Consider the following 17867-nt stretch of genomic DNA (forward strand, 5'->3'; position numbering starts at 1 on the left):
CTCGCCCCGGCCGCAGGCCGCATGAGACAGAGCACGCCACTACGTCTAGTCGTGTACCTGCAGGACAGCACGTAACACTCGAGAGCGGGAGCTCAACTGCCCCAGGTCTCGACTGTCCCCGTCTCCCAGAGCCATGCAGTTCCATCCAGCCATCCAGGTGCGCAGCCAGGAGAAAACCTGGCCTGGGTTTGCACACCACACGCCTGCAGGCAGGCTGCATACCGTGCCCAACCTGGCCTGCGAAACCTACGCTCGCGGATTTTCCCGTCCCATCGCTGCAGTAGATGACGGGAGTATCTTTCCACCCAACGTCCGCAGGATACGATTGCGTCGCTGCCACCGTACGCTCGTGGTGCGCTCCACCTCCGCTCGTGCGCTCTGCTCGCAACGGGACCAAGCCAGCAAGCCGGAAGTGGGCACTGGGCAGCGCAGCGCAGGGGAGGACGACGAGGCAGCAGCAGCCTGCAGCCCACCTGCTGCCCACGGGCGCTGCACCACCGTACCGCACGGCTCTGCAAGGACTGTAAAAAGTAAAAGGGAAAACCGCTGCGAGCTGGGTCCAATCATCCGTGATTCGTGTCATGGATCTCGCTGCCTTCCTGGCTTCCATTTTCGTGAACCCGCGTGGACAGAAACGGAAACTGCACAGCGACAGGCCTGCAGCCTGGGGATGATGATTCTGGGCTCTCGTCATCAAGGCAGGACGCCAGGGGTTGTTGCGCAGTGATACCATACAGAGGCCACAGCAGCGCTAGAACACTGAATACCAAGGCATGGAATTGAACGCAAGGATGACTGGATGAGGATCCGGAGTGCTGCTGCCAAAGCAGAAAAGAAATATGCTCGACGAACAGAAATGATTGCCAAGAGACAGCGCAATAATTAGGACCGGCCAAGACAGATCTACTCTATTGCAGATTCAGTTACGTGGATACAGTGCGCATTTTTGGTATGAATTATCTTTTTCCCTAATCTTGTAGGATGATGCTGTAGCCAATTATGCAATCGCGAATGGATGCAAAATAATTTAAAAAGACAGAGAAATAAATCAGCAGATTTTCATAGATATGCTGCAAACTGATGGGGTACAAACAAACCGATCAGCAAATTATAGGCACAAGTCGACAAACGAAACATGGCCTCCCAATCTCCACGATGCAGAGCACGGACCAGACAATGGTCTACTTACTGATTAGCGCCGCAGCTGTCGCCATCTCGGAATATAATAATATGGCCACCTGCCTAACACTAGATAATAATATCTCATAGGCTAAGCAACAAAGTTAGCGTAGGATCCCTATTTCTCGAAAGAAAGTGGAAGGACTTTAGCACCAACTGTTTCAAAGGATTTAAAGGCGCACTACACACATGGAAGGTCGGTGCTCCAATTCATGTTGGGAAGCGTACAGATGAACATTTTAATTCATGCTGTTCTTGTCAGGAGACATTTGCACGATAGAACTATAATGTTGACACGGTTCAGAACAAGATACAATCATATAGATGCACGGTTATCTCAATTACAGCCTATATGCATCCATCTCAGAGAACTCATTTCAACAGAGTATATGGAGCAAAGGTACTGCAAATCAAATGTGTTGAAAACAGAAACCAATGGGTAACTATTAACGAGTACATGGACCTGACTACTCTATTGAACCTTGAGTAAAATCTGAAATGTCAAAAAGAATGCAGAGATTACCCATCAGGTAGAATCAGTGCTTTATGCCATATGATAAAACCAATATCACAATCTTTCTTGTCGACGGTATGTTTGAGAGAGAACAGATCAGCACCCCATGACAGCACAGTTATAAACAAAGTTACCAGAAGGTTTGCTTCCGATCATGTGCCATTGTAATGGACCTTCCCTTGGGATCCAAGAATGGAGCTCAATCATCCCACCACCCAACACTCTTGGTCCACCGATAACCAAAAGCCGCTCTCCACAGCCCCGGAATGCAATGCCCCATCCATTCACAGCTTCAGGTCTCTCTGGTAACTCACCCAGTGTTGTCCATGAGTTATCCATTTTATTGTACTTTCTTACTAGCTTTCCTGCATATTGCGCTGCATACAACTCATTTTCGACTACAGCGACAAGCGGAGGAGCACCACTTGCCCCATTGAGCCCCTCAGACATGTTCTCTATCACCCGCCAGGTACCTCTATCTAAATCATACTCTTCTCCACAAGTAAGGACTTCCGTGTTACTGGTCATTCCACCAATTACGTAAAACTTTCCATCCATAAAGACGCCAGAACACATCCGCCTAGCTTTATTCATGCTTGGAAGTGTTATCCATCTTTTAGTTTCAGAGTTATACAGCTCAGCAGAGCGAAGCACCCGTCCATCAGCATCCATGCCACCAGCTATAATTGCTTTCTCTCCAAAACTAGCTGATCCAAACAGACATCTAGGGGCATTCATTTCGACACCCCGCGACCATGAATTTGTCAGAATGCTATAGCTCAGAACAATATGTGAAAGAATCTCCTTTCCAAACACCAGAAGTTCAGTGCCCACAGCAAGTGACTCCTTGTCAGAGCACATGAAACATTCGTTGTGGGGCATTCTTGGAAGCGTCATCCACCGTGAACGATAGGGGTCATACGCCTCCCACTCCTGCACATTGCAGGAGAAGTAGACCCAGTGTTCTGAAATCCCTAGCTGCCGACGTTCCTTGTACAGATCACCACTGCGGACAAGTGACCGGAAGCTTCGGTTGAGTGATGCAATAGAACCATAATCAGAACGAGAGCAACGGGCAAGGCAGTTGATAGAGTTATCCCGACCAATGGAACTTATCAGGGCGCTTGAATCTGAATCGCCCTGATCATTACTGCCCTGACTATCCAGTGGCTCACCCTTCTGGTTCTCAGCGGACTTGGTCCGTTTAGTCAACGCTGCCACTGCAGCAACGTCGTGCTCAATAGACAGGTTTGCAGGTGGGCGCTTACTCCTCGTGATCTCGAGGAGGTGGAAAGTCATGTAAGCTAGTCTGGATTCCTGCTCACAGGAGCTTCGCAGTGACCTTGATATCAGGCAAGATTGACCCTCCAACATTCCGTCAGAAACTGCAACGGTTGATCAATAGAAAGAGAACCTATACACAAGAACACAGCCCTTCTGTACACATCCTAAATCTGCAAGAGATCAAAAAGACAAACATGTCACGAGGAATTGCAATGAAACAATAGAACTATTTTAGGTAAACAAATCACTATAATTTGCTAGAGATTACAAGCATCAGTCAGCTTAAACAATTTTGATTATTACAATTGAGAGGAAAGCCTGATCAAACGTCACTAAATCAGTAAATGATACACCACTAGCCCTCACAAAACCAATCACTGACAAAAGAGGATGGCTAGGAAATAGATTGTGATTCATATAGAACTCTGAACTATTTTCCTATCTTAAAGCCTCAAAGAATCGTATTAACAGGAAGCTACAGTACTAAATTCAGTTACAACAGTTCTCTGAAAAGTTCAAATAAATACCTAATAGAAACAAAGAAAATTATATGTTTGGATAGCAGATAGTGTATTTATGTTGGGGAAGTCTCATGTAGCTAAACTAAAAAGATATATTCAAAGTTGATCCTTAGCCCATCCCATCTCATATCAGAAATACTATGCCTGATATTATGGTCTCCCTTATTGTGCTAGTAATTATTCCACAATCCAAACTTATGAAGTTACACGGTTTTAAACAGGAACAGTGTTACTATTCTCAGAATGTACATTCATTAGTTTATACAATGAAAACAAAAGAGTGGTGGCAATATCTTCACCGCCCAATTCTGGACCTTTTTCGTGCTTGTTACTTTATCAGCCTAATTTGGCTTATTGGTAATTAAGTGGCGATATTCCATTTTGGTACGACCAAAGCATAATACAAAAGTATCTTCTTGGACGGTAATCTTCATTGCAGACAAAAAAAAACTTCTGGGCCGGACTTTGAGTGGGACATGAGGAGTCGGTAAAAACTGCGAAATTTCCTTGAGAAAATAAACTGCACCAGTGCCTTGGACCAAAGTTCCGTGGCGTCAACTGAGATCGAATTTACGCGCGCTGCAGAGCAGAAACAAATAACTGAACCAGAACCATTGATGGATGGATGGATACTCCTAAGCAAGCAAATCTAACACTGATGAAGAATAATGAATATTTGGATTTGATTGCTCACGTCAGATAAAAGATCTCCCGGAACAAAACCCCACTCCAGGAAAATTCCTCCAAGCAAGCTAGGGGTCCTTAACAAGAAAGAAACCAATCCAAGTCCGGATGGATCTCCACACCATGGCATCCCATACCAATTAAGGGACGGGAAGGAGGCGCTGGCAGCAGCACCAACCACAAGGAGGGTAGACCTCTCGAGGTGGCTGGCGTGCTTGGGTGGGCGGATGCTGGACGCGGGCGGGTTCTGCCGCGCCGGCACCGGCGATGAAGAGGACGATGAGCGAACGGTTATCGAGCCAGATTTGCTACATGGCGGTTTCACAAAATTAGAAATAGAGCACTCAGCTTCATGATTCGGTTGATAAATTTTAGCATCATCTCCTGAATTCGCCCCCATTCCCTTATCACCCCATTTTTTTCCCAGCAGGTTAGCCAGCAACCGCACGCACCTCAAGGCTCAAGTCATGTCAGTCCGCGCGGCGACAAGGCGCGCCGCCCTCGCCTCGTTCCCGCACCGCCGCCGGCATGTGCCGCCGACACGGCGCCACTCGCGGAAGCAGCGACGCCGGGCGAGAACCACCGGACGACGAAGACGCAGCCCCGCGAGGTCACGGCGAACCAGCCGCCCGGAGCTCCTCGCCGGCGGTCGGCGCGGGCACTCCGGCGGGATCGGGGCAGCGCGCGCCGAGGAGAGGCCGGGGGGCACTGCAAGGAGGCGGAGGCGGAGGCGGCGCAGGCGCAGTTATGTGGGACGCGACGAGGAGGGAGGGAGCGAGAGGAGAGGAGGGCCTCAGCCGGAGCAGCAGGCGCAGGAGGAGGCGGAGGCGGAGATGGGGGCGCAGTAATGCGGGGGAGGTGGAGTTTATGGGGGAACGGGAACGGGAACGGCAAAGCCAAGCCCCCCACATGAACGGCGGGCGGGCGGGCGGGCGCTGCCGTTGCGTTTTGACGCTGCGCTCCGCTTGGACGGTCAGCCACGCACATTTTACATGAAGCTTTTCCCCGCCGCTGCCGTCGCAGCCCCCAAACTCATCTACTCCATCCATCAATCTTTAACTAACTAATAATTAACAAACGGAATTGAAAGAAACTCGCAGCTGAAATTTAATTCTTTGTTTCTTGGCTCAATAAGAGAAATTTAATTGCTTGGAATTGGTAATAAAAATGCCGCTGCGTGTGGCCGGCCGGGTCGCCGTCACGTGGACGCGGCGGGTAATCACAGGGGCGGGGCGGGGCATTGATTTATTCAATTCCGGCTGGACGTTGCGCTCCGGCCCGTTCGCGAGACGGCGAGTGTCCCCTTCGGATTTGACCTCGCGCTTGTGTTTTGTTCTCTCCTGCTGTAAACTAGCTTAGCTTGCGCCGCGCTGCAGCTTCGCCTCGTACAGGATCGAGACGGGATAGGATCGGTAGCCGTTAACCTCGGCGGTACCGATTCGACGCGCGTATTGGCCGGTGCATGCAGAAAATAAACACATGCTGATTTGTGTCGCCGTACGCGTTCTTCTTGGTAAACACGCTTAGCCATGATCGCATCTCTAGTTATCCGGTGAATACCAGGTCGTTTCTCGAGTTCGAACGGGGGAGTTCATTTCGTGGTCGTTTGGTAGGAGTCCTTCGGAAACCACATTGTTTCAAGTTAAACGCTGCTAGAATTGAGTAACATGTGATGCTCCGAAGAAACGGAAGGGCGCAAAAGGTTGTTGCAATTAAACGGGTACTGTAGTTGGATCAAACGTGACGTACTTGCAGTCAGCATCCTTCTTTAATTTGCATCTTCTCTCTTTTTTTTCCCTCGCCTTTTCTCCTTGGAACAGCCGCAACGCCTTTGCTTGGATTCGTTTTCTCCTCTTCTTTTTTTGCGGCGAAGAAGGTCACACAGTCCGGAGTTCGTTTTCTGCACGCTCCGAGCTGTACTTCCTTGGGCGCGGCGTGTAGGACTTCACCTCTACCACTAATAATATCTCAGTTTTCCTTGACCCCGAAACGAAACCAAAAGGTTCCCGTCCTCTTCCAAAAACCAGACGGCCTTTGCTGTCCACCCGAGAGCCATTTGCCGCGGTTGTTTCGCCGCTGGAAATCATTAGGCCGCGTTTAATTTAGCCGTCGTCCACCCGAGAGACTGTCCAATCCAACTAACTAATCCGTGGACGCCCCCTTGTTTTCCACGGGCCGGCCGGCACGCGCAGCCAAGCTACGCGGCGACCATGCCCGGGCGGCGACCTTGTAACTCTAGCTAGCTAACGGCCGGCGTGGAGGAGGCGCCGTGCCCGCACCGGCATCCTCCGCCGCGCCGGCGCACGGCGGCTCGCTCGCGGGTCCAAGCACGTCTCTCGAGCATGAACCCTCGGGTTGCGACTTGTGACCCGTTCCTTTTCTCCTCTTTGGGTGAGAAAAACAGCTACGTTTTTTTCCTGGAAGGACGAGGCATGGTTAGGCAGGGGGGAAAGAAGGGGTGGCGCCTCGCGCGTTTCGATCGGCAAAGATCTTTGGTGTTGTTTCCGTCGATGATCAGCGCCGGCTTTCAGCTTCATCGCTGCTGGGATGTGCTCTTTCTAGCTGCTGGTTGCTTAACGATCGAGGCCGGAGTATTTCGTCATGATTGGCCAGCTTTTCTTTTTTCTCTCTTTCTTTCTCCCTGGCGATCCACGTAGCCTGTTTCTGTTTTTCCTTGTGCGATGCGTCGGGATAACCTACCCTAGCATAAAGGTTAGGCGAACCCTATGGTTTGAAGGCAACGGGGCATATGATTGGCTAGGCAAAGGCTTCTAACAAGCTAGAACAACCAAGAAGCAATCGTAGGCAACGGGGAAAGCCAGTTTGTTTTGCTATCCAAACGAAGGGGTACCATGCTCTGTCTCTCTCTATCTGTCTCTCTCTCTCTCTCTCTCTCTCTCTCTCTCTCTCTGAAAAGAATATACTATATGGATGAATATGAAATGAGCTGTTGTTTTGTCGAAAAAAATGTCTCGTTTATGAGAATCAGCACAAAGGAGGAAGAGGGGAAATAATTAAGCTAAGGCCGGCCTGGTGCATCTTTAATACTATAATTCGTAGGCTTGACCTTGTTACGGGGAAAGTTAAGCTAAGATCATAGTTAATTAACCCCAGGTTTAACATCACTATTTGTGGCTCGCACGAGGCATGTAGTATGTTTCTCAAAAGAAAAAGTTATTCGTACATACCTTGGCCTAGAGCTTACTCGAAAGCAAAAGTTAAATAAGCTCGAGATTGTGATTGATAGGAAGCCATGTTAAAATCTGTCAAGCCAAACGAAGAAGTAAACGTCCATACATCGTCCCACTTGTGATGTGGACATACTGCAAAAGAAAAGGTCGTCGAGTAGGACTACTTACCAACCTCCCAAATCAAACTTAGTTTTTGCAAGCCGTGATCTTCATCATTTCTTTTGTTTGTTTGACATCTGTCATTATTTTTTTAATGACAAATCGATGTACGGTATGAGCTGGCGATTTGTCAGCATAGACGTGTTGGAAGCCCAAATGTTTTGTATGGATTTCTTTATGTTTGACATAGCACGAACTGAAAGAATGTACATCAAGGAGGCATATTAATGCTTTGTATCACCAACAAGATAGCTTCTCTATGCTCGTTCTGGTTAAAACAAGTTGACCAGCATGTCATGATTAGGACGAGCAAACAGATAGATGTCAATCAATTCTTTAAGTTGGGTTTGCCAATTGTCAATTCTGGAATATTTGAAGATTGGTCCAACTGAAATTAGTTTGGGTCAAAGGGAAGAATGCTTTCATTCCCCCCACATAAAGGATGGAGCACTCAGGACTCCACGTTAGTCAATGACCTGAATTTATACTTCATTCAGCAGTTGAAAAATCTTGGTGTCAAATAACTATCAATGCTGACTTTTAATATTTGTACTCTAATTGTTAAGAAATGCACATGTAATTAATCATTTTTGCAGGGTACATTTGATTGGTAATTTTATATACCAACATGCTTGACGTATTATCATAAGAAATATACTACTGATAATTAGTTTATTTTCATTCTACTTATGCAGATATTTAAAAGAATATTATTATTAGTCAAAAGTGATAATTTATATGGAACCAGATACTGGATAAGTATAATACATTGGTGGATACTGTAGCAATAACCAAAAAATGATACTGTGTGTTATTCTTTACATTTGTTCAGAATACTTTAAAATTTGATGCTGACATAGATAAGAGTTCTAATTTGCTGCGCGCCATTCTCATGGTCCACAAAGAAAAAGCTTTATATAGTTGTATCCTTCTTGGACAAAGATTCAGTCAAATTTTGATCACGAACACCGTTTAAATAGAAAAGTGAGGCATTATTAATAAATACAAAAAAAAGAATATATGCATAATGATTTTGCAGCTTGAAGACTAACCGAAAAGGAGAAAAAGAAACACAAATAGAAGTGTCACTACAGAAGAGCATTTGAGATAGAATATGTGTCCCTGTCACATTGTGAATTCTTCCTCGTCATTTGCCTGTTTTGTTTTGTTTTTTTAAAAAAACTGCTAACTGTGAAGAATCCATGCCAAAAATAATGTAGCCTCGAGGTATTCCTCTGCGTTTCCACATTCCACTGTTCCCAGGAGCACCTACAAGCATGCACTGGAGGACTACTACGACTGTTTAAACTTGACACTCGCATAGGCTCAAACCCCCTGGCATACCCTCCCCTACCTTTCTGTTTCAGTAAACGTGTGTAGTTGAAACAGCAGAAGGCATGTGTTGTCACCAACGTCAAATTGATTGCTCGTTACATGTGGGCGGCGCAAAAAGGAGCTTGGATCCTTCCACCTGCCGCCAATTTCCTCCCGCGTTCGTGCCGCCCCGACGTCGCTCTCGCAATGATAAGAGCCGGGACAGGGGAACCAGCCGGGCGCACGCAAGTAGGCCGCGACCCGCGACGTGGCAGCTCTGGCGCCCCCTGTTCCTTCCGGCTGGCCGGCCCCCTCCTCCATCCCCCATCCCGTTCCCGTTCCCCGGCGGCCGGCGCGCGTCCTTTTCCGTCGATTTCCACACGTTTCTGCGGTGGGAACCGTATCCCTCTCCATCCCCATGCGCCAGCTCCAGCCATGCGACCGCGACGCCCGCCGGTCGTCTCGCGCGGCGCGGCGCGATCGGAGCATGCCGCGCTTCGACCACACGTAGCACGCGATTTGTTCCAAGTTTGAATTCAGCGCCGGGCTCGGCGTCACGCACACCGGGCAGCTAGCTGGATGGAGTTGAACCGCGACCGGTTCAACCCGGCGCCGGGTGTGGCCAGCACGACAACGATGACGATGAGGGACGACCTCCGCCGTCACCGCCTCGTCGCCCGGGGTCCATTTGTCAAGCGTGGGTGAAAGCGCCTCGCGTCGATCGGTAGCCGGCGTAGGCTTGCTTGCACGGGCGGCCGCACCCCTGCCCCGTCGGTATCGGCCGCCGTACTAGCCCCACAGATACGACACGTACTAACCACTCAGGACCGAGAGGCGAGCACGCAACGCACTCTGCCCGGTGCGGTGGTGCCCGCGCGCGCGGGGTGGAATTCTCGCACGGCGAGCCAATCCGCTGCGCGTGCACGCGCGCCACCACCACGGCGAAAGGCTGCTGGGGGAGAGCGGCTGGAAAAAGGCTGCACAACTTCTTTCCCGATACGGCAACGGGGCCCGTTCAACGGCATCGAGCGAGACGCGCACGCGGCGGGCTGGCTCGACGTGCGCGGGCGTTCCTTTCCCTTCGTACGCGTCGCGACCTCTGCCAAACCCAGACTCGGGCGGCAGCCGTGGGAAATCAGCCGGGCGCCGGGCGGGCGGCACCGCGTGCCCCTCACGGAAATGGCGAGCGCACTGGGCGCGGCGGCGACAGATGCGTCCGAGTCCGGTCTGCGTCGCGCGGCTACTTGCTGGCCAATGCGGCCACGCCTCCGGGCGCCTTTTCCTTTCTCCCCCCGCTTTGCCGTCTCTCTTTTCTTTTCCCGATCTACTAGAAGGGGATGGTTAACCAAAGTGGCGGGCCCGCGCTCCGCGCCAACCTCCCCCAACTTGAACGACAGGGACAGGGTGCCATGGCAGCGCTTCCCATTCACCGATCCGGCCAATCACCCGCCTGGGTGGGAGCGAGCGCTCTTCGCCAGTTCCCCCATACAGTAATCTTTTTCACGCTGGGTAACAAAGCGAGCTCACGCATCTAGGGCAGTAGGCCTGATCTCTGACTCAACTGAACTTTGGCAAAAAATTTCATCCAGCCGCGCCGTCTGAATCCGTATGTACTCGATCCCTTTCATCACAGGACGTGCGTGCCTGCTGCTCTCGGCCTCACGCCCTGGTAGTCTGCTACTGTAGCGCGACGCTGGAAACCGCAGGGAACGAAGAAGGCGCGACAAGATAGATGGACACTGGTAGAGATGCGGAGGCGTCGTGAGAACTGGACGGAAAGCTCCCGCACTAGTGGATGTGGTTTGGTTTGGCCTTTAAGCAAGCAGAGGAAAGGCGCCGGATCTCTTTGCTGCTCGCGCTGCTGCCGAGTCCAAATCCTCTTGTTGACAGCACGCGGCTCCAGCACCGGCCGCCTCGCCTTTTCCCATTCCATCACCGCGCGGCTCGCGTCGGATTGGATGTGGACTCCGACTCCCTTCTTTTGTCCGATCTGTCGCGTAATTACCGAGAGAGATCGGATCAGATCAGATCACAGGGCCATGCACGCCATGATCGATGGAGGTTAACGTCCCATCTCACTCGAGCCGATCTCGCTCATCCCTCCGCTTGGATGGAAAGGAAAGGATAAGAAAGTGACCGGGGCAGTTAGCGCTCCACGAACCCCCGAGCACGGAGGTGACAGGCGATAACCAGACAAAGCCGGCCGGCCGGGTGCTTTACACGCGTAGCCTCCCGGCTCGGTGGGCGACGCGCGGAGAGTGTTAGTTTTTTGCCGGTCGCGCAATGGAAACCGCAGATTGACGGAAGCGGCGGCCAGCTTCGAAGTGCACAGCAGATCACAACAAACTGACGAGCCAACCAATGGCGCTTCTAGATGGCCCAACCGCCCTGCAGCGCTCATCGCAGTGTCGTCTTCTTGGGCTCGGGCCCACTCTCCTCTGATTTCACTCGCTGCAGCTACAGCACGTGAGCTGCTAGATGTTTTGTTGCTGTGCTCGTCGATTTTTTTTTCCCGGTCTGTAGCACCGAGCCTACCACTCGAGAGCTGCATCTGAAAAGCCAATCCGGTAGTGAGAGCTTGTCTGTCCCGGTCGTGCATGGAGGGCATGATTACGGCGGCAGACGGTTTGCCGTCGCGACGCACGGTCGCATGATTGCTCCCACGCCAAAAATCCGTCGCCGTCACGTACAGCAGGAGGCTGCATGCAGTGCGTTGCATGACACCAAAAAAAAAAAAAGCTGGCCCGGTCCGGGCGACGGAAAAGGGGGGCCAGCCATGGATCGGTTGGTGTCGCCTTCTCATGCATTGTCCCAAATAATTGCGGTGGCCTCGCGCTGATCGACCTAGACCCCTAATCTGATGCAAGACATGTAACCATAGCTAGCGCCTAGCGAGCTACTAGTAGTGTCTTTCATTCATGGCTGCTACAACCTACAGGGTAGTAGGCTGGGCGCAGCAGTGGCGTGTGCAGAGAATAATCATCAGAGGGTCCCGGTGAGATGGTCACGTTAAGGAATCCAATTGGATCGAGCTTGACAGGCTACCTAGTAGGAGAGATAGGCTCTATATACATGAGGGGACTGGGCGCGGCAGGTTCTGTCTGAAATTATCTCGTGGGCTCTTCCTTGATCCGATCATTACCAGCAAGGATTTGTTTCGGAAATGATATGAAAGAAAATCATGGCCGCGTGGAGGAGAACCAACTTGATGGGCTGTCTAATGCGTTGCATCTGCTTAGTCCTTTAGGCCTGGCTGTCTGCAGACTGCAGCGAACTCGACTCATCATAGGCTGTCGGACGCAGCAGCGTAGCTGTGCGTAGGCTGGGACAAAACATTCGGCCCAGCGGCCGGCTTGTTTGTGTACCAGCCCCCTCTCTGTCAGCCGGATTTAGGGCCTGCTGCACCCTGGACCTGGCCCTATCTGATTGCTGCTACCTCTGGCTTTCCTTGTGGCCCAGTCTAGCGTATGGCAATCGCTCGCGCAACTCGCAGGATAGGCTGCAGGCTGCAGCCGTGTTCTTGGGGACTATGGAATGGAAGTATGAAACGATACGGCACGCAGTACGCACCAATGGTTTATGATTTATGCCATGGATTTTCTTTCACTATATTTGAATGAAAAATCTTGAATTCGACACCCCCAAATCAACAATTTCCTACACGTTGCTCCCTCTATTCATTTTCTGGCTTCGCCCCTGATTTATTCCACCCATTTCATAACTTCCTGACACACCGATGCACCGACACAGAACGTTTGGGAATACCAGAGTCCTGTACATTGTTCCACAGCTTCAGCGCTCCTCGTACGCTTCGACACTTCTGATCAGTCCTTAAAGCGTCGACGAGCTACGACTCCGTACATCGCATTTCATCTTTTAGCTCGTGCTCTTTGGAAGGGGAAGCCATGACAGTTGACACGTGCTTGTGCTCCTGTGTGTCACCGGCGAGAGGTCCGGACATCGATTACCCCGCGCCTCCGCCTGGTGTTGGTAGGACCCCGCAGCAGTTCGTACACGCTGCCGCGCTGCCGGAGACGGCGCGCGCGTGCCATTGCCGTCTCCGCGCGCGACAAACACCGGCCACCTGCGTTGTCGCATCTTCGTCCGGATCACGCACGCATCCCCCTGGTTCAGATGGCACATCACACAGAAAGGGAGCCTTTCAGAGCTTCATTTCACGGAAGGCAGCAGCAACCTACCGAAAAAAGCCAGCTACTTCCATTGGCACCACCAGGTTCCAAAGATCCCGCCTTGTCCTCAAAGGTTCAACCGGCACAACTCTTATCACACAGTTTGCCTCCGATGTGAGAAATGCAATGCATATCTGTTCTGTTCTTCAGAAGATTGTTGTCATGTCTCGTACACATCCAAATCCGGCGAGCGAGAAATGAAACATAAATACAGTCATCTGTTGCTTCATCAGTCCTAAAGTTACGAATGCGTGTAACTTCTGTACAAACCCTGAACTAAAACGACAAGCACTCCTCAGCAATCCTGCAAAACAACAAGCCAGCTCTCAGATTTTTCACAAGGAGCAGAGAGGACACCGCACGAGGCCGTTCTCGTTGCACTCGGGGCACCGCCTGAAGGTGCCCACCTCCTCGAGGAACACCTTGCAGCTGCCGGAGCACTCCTCGCAGGGCACGAACCGAACGCCGCCGCAGCCGGAGCACGCGTCCAGGGCAATGCCCTTGCCGCCGGCGCTCGGCGGGGGCGCCATCTCGCAGGCCTCCAGCGCCCTCGACAGCTCGCCGGCCTCGTGCATCCGGCGGATCTCCTCGGCGCCGCCCAGGTGCCTGCCGTCCGCGAACACCTGCGGGAGCCTGCCCGGTGGGGAGCCCAGCGCGGCGTGGAGCTCGTCCTTGAACCCGGCGTGCATCGACAGGTCGCGCTCGTCGACGCGCACGCCGTAGCCGTGGAGGATGGACCGGGTGGACCAGCAGTCCTCGTACGTCTTGCGGATGCCGCGGAGGCTGGTCAGGTACAGCACCACCTTCCGGGCGCTGTCCGGCGGGGGCGGGGGAGCCGGCGGCTTCGGCGGCGCCAGCTTGGCGAGCTTCGCGTCGATCCTCTGCTGGAACGCGCTGACCCGGGCGCGCACGATGCCCGGGAACCTCTGTATCTCGCGCTTCTTGACGCCCGCCTCGTCGCCGACCGGGTCGTCAGGCTTCTTGGCGCACTCCTCTTTGCCCGGGTCATCCGGCGGCGGGGGCATCTCATCAAGCGCCTTCCGGAACGCCGCTATGACGTCCGGATCGAATTCCGGCGATCCCGGCGCCGACTTCTCCCGGCGATCCTCGCCGCCGGCGTCGGCCCCCTCCTCCTCCTCCTTGTCGTCGAGGCCGTCCATGAGCTCCCACACGTTGATCACCTCGGGCTCCCGGACCGGCGTCTTGGCCGGCGAGCCCGGCACCTGTTTCTGCCGCCTGACCAGCAGCTGCTGCTTTAGCGGCGGCGTCTTGGCCGCACCGCCGTCGTCGCGCCACTTCATCATGTCCTCGTCCCGGTCGAGGCTGAGCGACCCGAGCGTGGATGACCTGAGCGCGACGGTGTGGTGCACGCCCCCGGTGACCGGCCCGGAGCAGCTCCGCGCGTAAGGCGACCGGCCGCCGCCGCGCAGCGCGTGCCTGGACCCCGTGCAGCCCATCGGACACCCACCACCACTGTACTATCCAAAAACCCACCACGAATCGGCAGAGCCAAGGCACAGCTCAATGTCGGCGCGGAGACTTCTCGAAGCGCTGGACCATCCCTCGACAAGAAGAGAGCAGCTGGGCCAAGAACAGCTGCGGCCAGTTCAGAGGAAGCCGCGGGTTGGTAGCTGGGCGCGTCGCCTCCGCCCCGCCCTGTCCACCAATCCTAGCAGCGTTGATGGGGTCAGCCGAACGTGTGGGGAGCTCGACGGCGATCGGGCGGGGAGGTAGGCCGAGTGGAAGCTGCTAGCAGTTGGGGCGAGATCTGTGGCGAGGCTGGATGATGCGATGCGAGGGGGAAGGGAAGGTAGGAAACGCTTTAAGCCGCGCGAGTAAATGAAGCGCGGCCGGAGCGTTTCGGTTCACGGGCGGTGGGGGCGGCCCGCGTGCCGTGTCCGCGCGCAAAGCGTAATAACTCGCGCGCGCTCCGGTTGGGAGTCGTGGGCTCGTGGCGTGCGTCGAGCGCCCGCCCGCGCCAGGTGGGTGGCATCATTGCCCGCCGGGAATGGAACCTCCCGTGTGCCAGTGCCCGCCGGGGAGCGGCTCGTGGCGGCGGCGAAAGGCTGGAGCCCACCGGGGTTATCCGCATCGGCGGGAGAGAACCGTGCAGCATCGGATCGGGCACTCGAGCTCGAGGGCGTCGCGTCTCAGAACGCGCGCCGCGATCGCCCGCGCGGCGCACAGGAGTTTGGGTTCCGGGCGGCGCGTTGCGCTCACATGTGCTTTGGGCACGGAGCAACTGAGCGAGCGGCCGTACGCTGGTGAACGCCGTACCTGTCAAATCGGGAGCATCGGCGAGGGTGGGTTCGTACGGTGTCAGTCACCTCAGCGGCGACGCGGTGCCGGAGCGCCACGGGCGATGCGATTTCCATCCATTTTTCATGAGTTGGGGCCCGTTCGTTTTCCCCTCTAATAGAGCCAAACCTCTAAATTTTAGAGGCTTGGAAACGAACGGGCCTCTATTAGACCTCCCAGAAATTTTAGAGCCGGCGGAGGCTCTAACGCCCTCTAATCCGCTCGGCTCGTCTCCCGACGCGCCCCCGCCCGCGTGCTCCTCCCCCCGCCGCCGCCCCCGTGCTCCTCCCGCCGCCGCCCCTGCTCTCCCCGCCGCCCGCTCCTCCGCCGCCCCTCTCTCCCCCCCACCCCCCGCGCCGCCGGCCCCCTCTCCCCCCCCACCCCCCGCGCCGCCGGCCCCCTGCTCCTCCCCCCCACTCCCCGCGCCGCCGGCCGCCCCGTGCTCCTCCCCCGCACTCCCCGCGCCGCCGCCCGCCCCTGCTCCTCCCCCCCACTCCCCGCGCACCGCCGCCGCCCCGTGCTCCTCCCCCGCACCCCGCCGCGCCGCCGCCCCTGCTCCTCCCCCCCACTCCCCGCGCCGCCGGCCCCCTGCTCCTCCCCGCGCCGCGCCGCCGCCCCGCCGTCCCCTCTCTCCCCCCCACCCCCTGCGCCGCCGGCCCCCTCTCTCCCCGCGTGCGCTTCCCCCCCGCCGCCCGCGTGCTCTTCCCCCCCGCCGCCGCCCCTTCCCGCCGCCTGCGCCCGCGGCCCCTCCCCCGCCGCCCCCGCCGCGGCCCCTCCCCAGCCACCGCCCCTCCCCCGCGCGCCGCCGCCCGCTCCTCCGCCTCCCCCGCGGCCTCTCCCCCGCCGCCCCCGCCGCGGCCCCTCCCCAGCCACCGCCCCTCCCCCGCGCGCCGCCGCCCGCTCCTCCCCCGCGCGCCGCCGCCCGCTCCTCCGCCTCCCCCGCCGCGGCGCCCCTGCTCCGCCCTCCCGCCGCGGCGCCCCTGCCCGCGCCCCCCGACGCCGCCTGCGCCCGCGGCGCCCCTGCTCCGCCCACCCCCCGCCGCGGCGCCTCCCCCGCCGCCGCTGCTCCGCCGCCCGCTCCGGCCCCTCCACCGCCGCCGCCCCTGCTCCTCCCCGCAAGCCGCGCCGCCGCCCGCCCCCTGCTCCTCCACGCAAGCCGCGCCGCCGCCACTGCTCCCGTTTTAGAGCCGTAAACGAACACCCCTCTAATATACATCTAAAATGTTTATACCTCTAATTGAACGGACTATTTTTTAGACCCCTCTAAAGATTACCGAACACACCCTTGGTCGATCTCCACCAGTCTAGCCCCTCCTGCGTAGTTGATGTGAATCTTCAGCGATGATGCGCGCGCGAACTCGATTACAACTTGTGGGGACGCTTTCGAGTGATGGCTGTATCTGATCGTCAGGTGGCGTGGTATCTAAAGCTGCTGCAAACACGGTTCCCGGACCACACACTTCGCCTACTGTAGTACTGTGCCTTGTATGTTTGAATTCAGCAAGTTGAGCATCGTTCCTGAATAGTGAATTCTGAACTTGAATTTGACGCCGCGGGCAAGCTTTGCGCCGAACGACGAGAACCACGCCGTAGCGGCATCGACCTGTCCCCTTCGTCGCTGCAATGCAGCAGCTCGCTCCTTTTCTCTTTGTCGCTACGGAAACTCCGCGATCGCACTGCTGAAACAGCAAGGCCTCGCCCTCGGCGTCCCTGTCAGTCAGTCTGTCACCCGGTAACGTACACATGTGTCAATCCGCCGGCGCGCGTACATCAGCGACGTACTGAGAAGGTCTGAAACTGAGAGCTCAGGAGTCTGAACTGGGAACCGGCCAAAGTTTTACACGGTCCAACGCGCGGCACGCCGTTAAAGTCCTCGTTCGTCCACCAGGCGACTGGCGCGCGCAGAGCAGTTCAAGCTTTGAACCGCGCGGCCGCGCCGCGAACCCACCGACGCGCTCTCGGGCCCGAAACCCGGGTGCTATTTCGCCCTGCTGGTTGGTGGCGCCGAGCGCCGACCGGCGACTGCTGACCGTGGCGAGCAGGAGCTGGTGAGGGCGAGCGCCCGTGCCCGTCGGCCGCTTCCAGGAGCGGCGCGTGCGCGTGGCGTGGGTGGCATGTCAACTCACCCACTCGCCGTCCCAGTCGGTGTGGTTTGTCGTCGGATTCCGGCTGCCGTTTAGTGCGTCGCACTTCCTTTGGGGTCTTAGCTTATTTTTGTGCTGACGGTCTGGTTCCGGTGGCGCGGAGGGCTAGTTTTTTAGTCCCTGGTTCGGAACGGGTGTGGATCTGGGGTCGCCTGATTGGTTCGGTAACGCGTGACAGGCATGCGTGATCCGCCGGATTGGCTCTGTTTGCGATTGGGATGGGAGATCGGGATTCCTCTTCACGCGCGCGGAGGACCGCAGTACGGCGGGGTTAGACGATAAATTCGGTGACCCCAAGAAGAAGATATTCGTAAATAGTAGAGGATCGAGCCCCACAATGAAGGCTGAGGACTCGTCTGCCAGTGTCATCTGAAGCTAGAGTGTAGAGT

General features: G+C 55.5%; 2 protein-coding genes across 7 annotated transcripts; both read right to left on the reverse strand.

The window, feature by feature from the left end:
• Nucleotides 1-1416: 1416 nt before the first annotated feature.
• Nucleotides 1417-5085, reverse strand: LOC112891966 (F-box/kelch-repeat protein At1g74510-like). Of its 5 annotated transcripts, XM_025959008.1 has the most exons (4): nucleotides 4635-5085; nucleotides 4193-4490; nucleotides 3813-4077; nucleotides 1417-3147 (listed from the first exon to the last, which is right to left on the reverse strand). In XM_025959008.1, the coding sequence occupies exon 4, from the start codon at nucleotides 3065-3067 to the stop codon at nucleotides 1790-1792; it is 1278 nt and encodes a 425-aa protein (XP_025814793.1). In that variant the 5' UTR covers nucleotides 3068-3147; nucleotides 3813-4077; nucleotides 4193-4490; nucleotides 4635-5085; the 3' UTR covers nucleotides 1417-1789. The 5 variants fall into 5 exon arrangements, with proteins under 5 accessions (XP_025814793.1, XP_025814778.1, XP_025814771.1 ...); XM_025958993.1 differs by lacking the exon at nucleotides 4635-5085 and having other exon boundaries at nucleotides 4193-4612; XM_025958986.1 differs by lacking the exons at nucleotides 3813-4077; nucleotides 4193-4490 and having other exon boundaries at nucleotides 4635-5084.
• An 8066-nt stretch (nucleotides 5086-13151) lies between these two features.
• LOC112900342 (uncharacterized protein At3g28850-like) lies at nucleotides 13152-14881 on the reverse strand. 2 transcript variants are annotated; one of them, XM_025969173.1, is made up of 2 exons: nucleotides 13444-14881; nucleotides 13152-13340 (listed from the first exon to the last, which is right to left on the reverse strand). In XM_025969173.1, exons 1-2 carry the CDS (start codon nucleotides 14491-14493, stop codon nucleotides 13332-13334), a joined length of 1059 nt encoding a protein of 352 aa, XP_025824958.1. In that variant the 5' UTR covers nucleotides 14494-14881; the 3' UTR covers nucleotides 13152-13331. The 2 variants fall into 2 exon arrangements, with proteins under 2 accessions (XP_025824958.1, XP_025824951.1); XM_025969166.1 differs by having other exon boundaries at nucleotides 13152-14878.
• Between the last annotated feature and the right edge of the window lie 2986 nt (nucleotides 14882-17867).

This window comes from Panicum hallii, chromosome 1, assembly GCF_002211085.1.
Source record: "Panicum hallii strain FIL2 chromosome 1, PHallii_v3.1, whole genome shotgun sequence".
NCBI classification, from domain to species: Eukaryota; Viridiplantae; Streptophyta; class Magnoliopsida; order Poales; family Poaceae; genus Panicum; species Panicum hallii.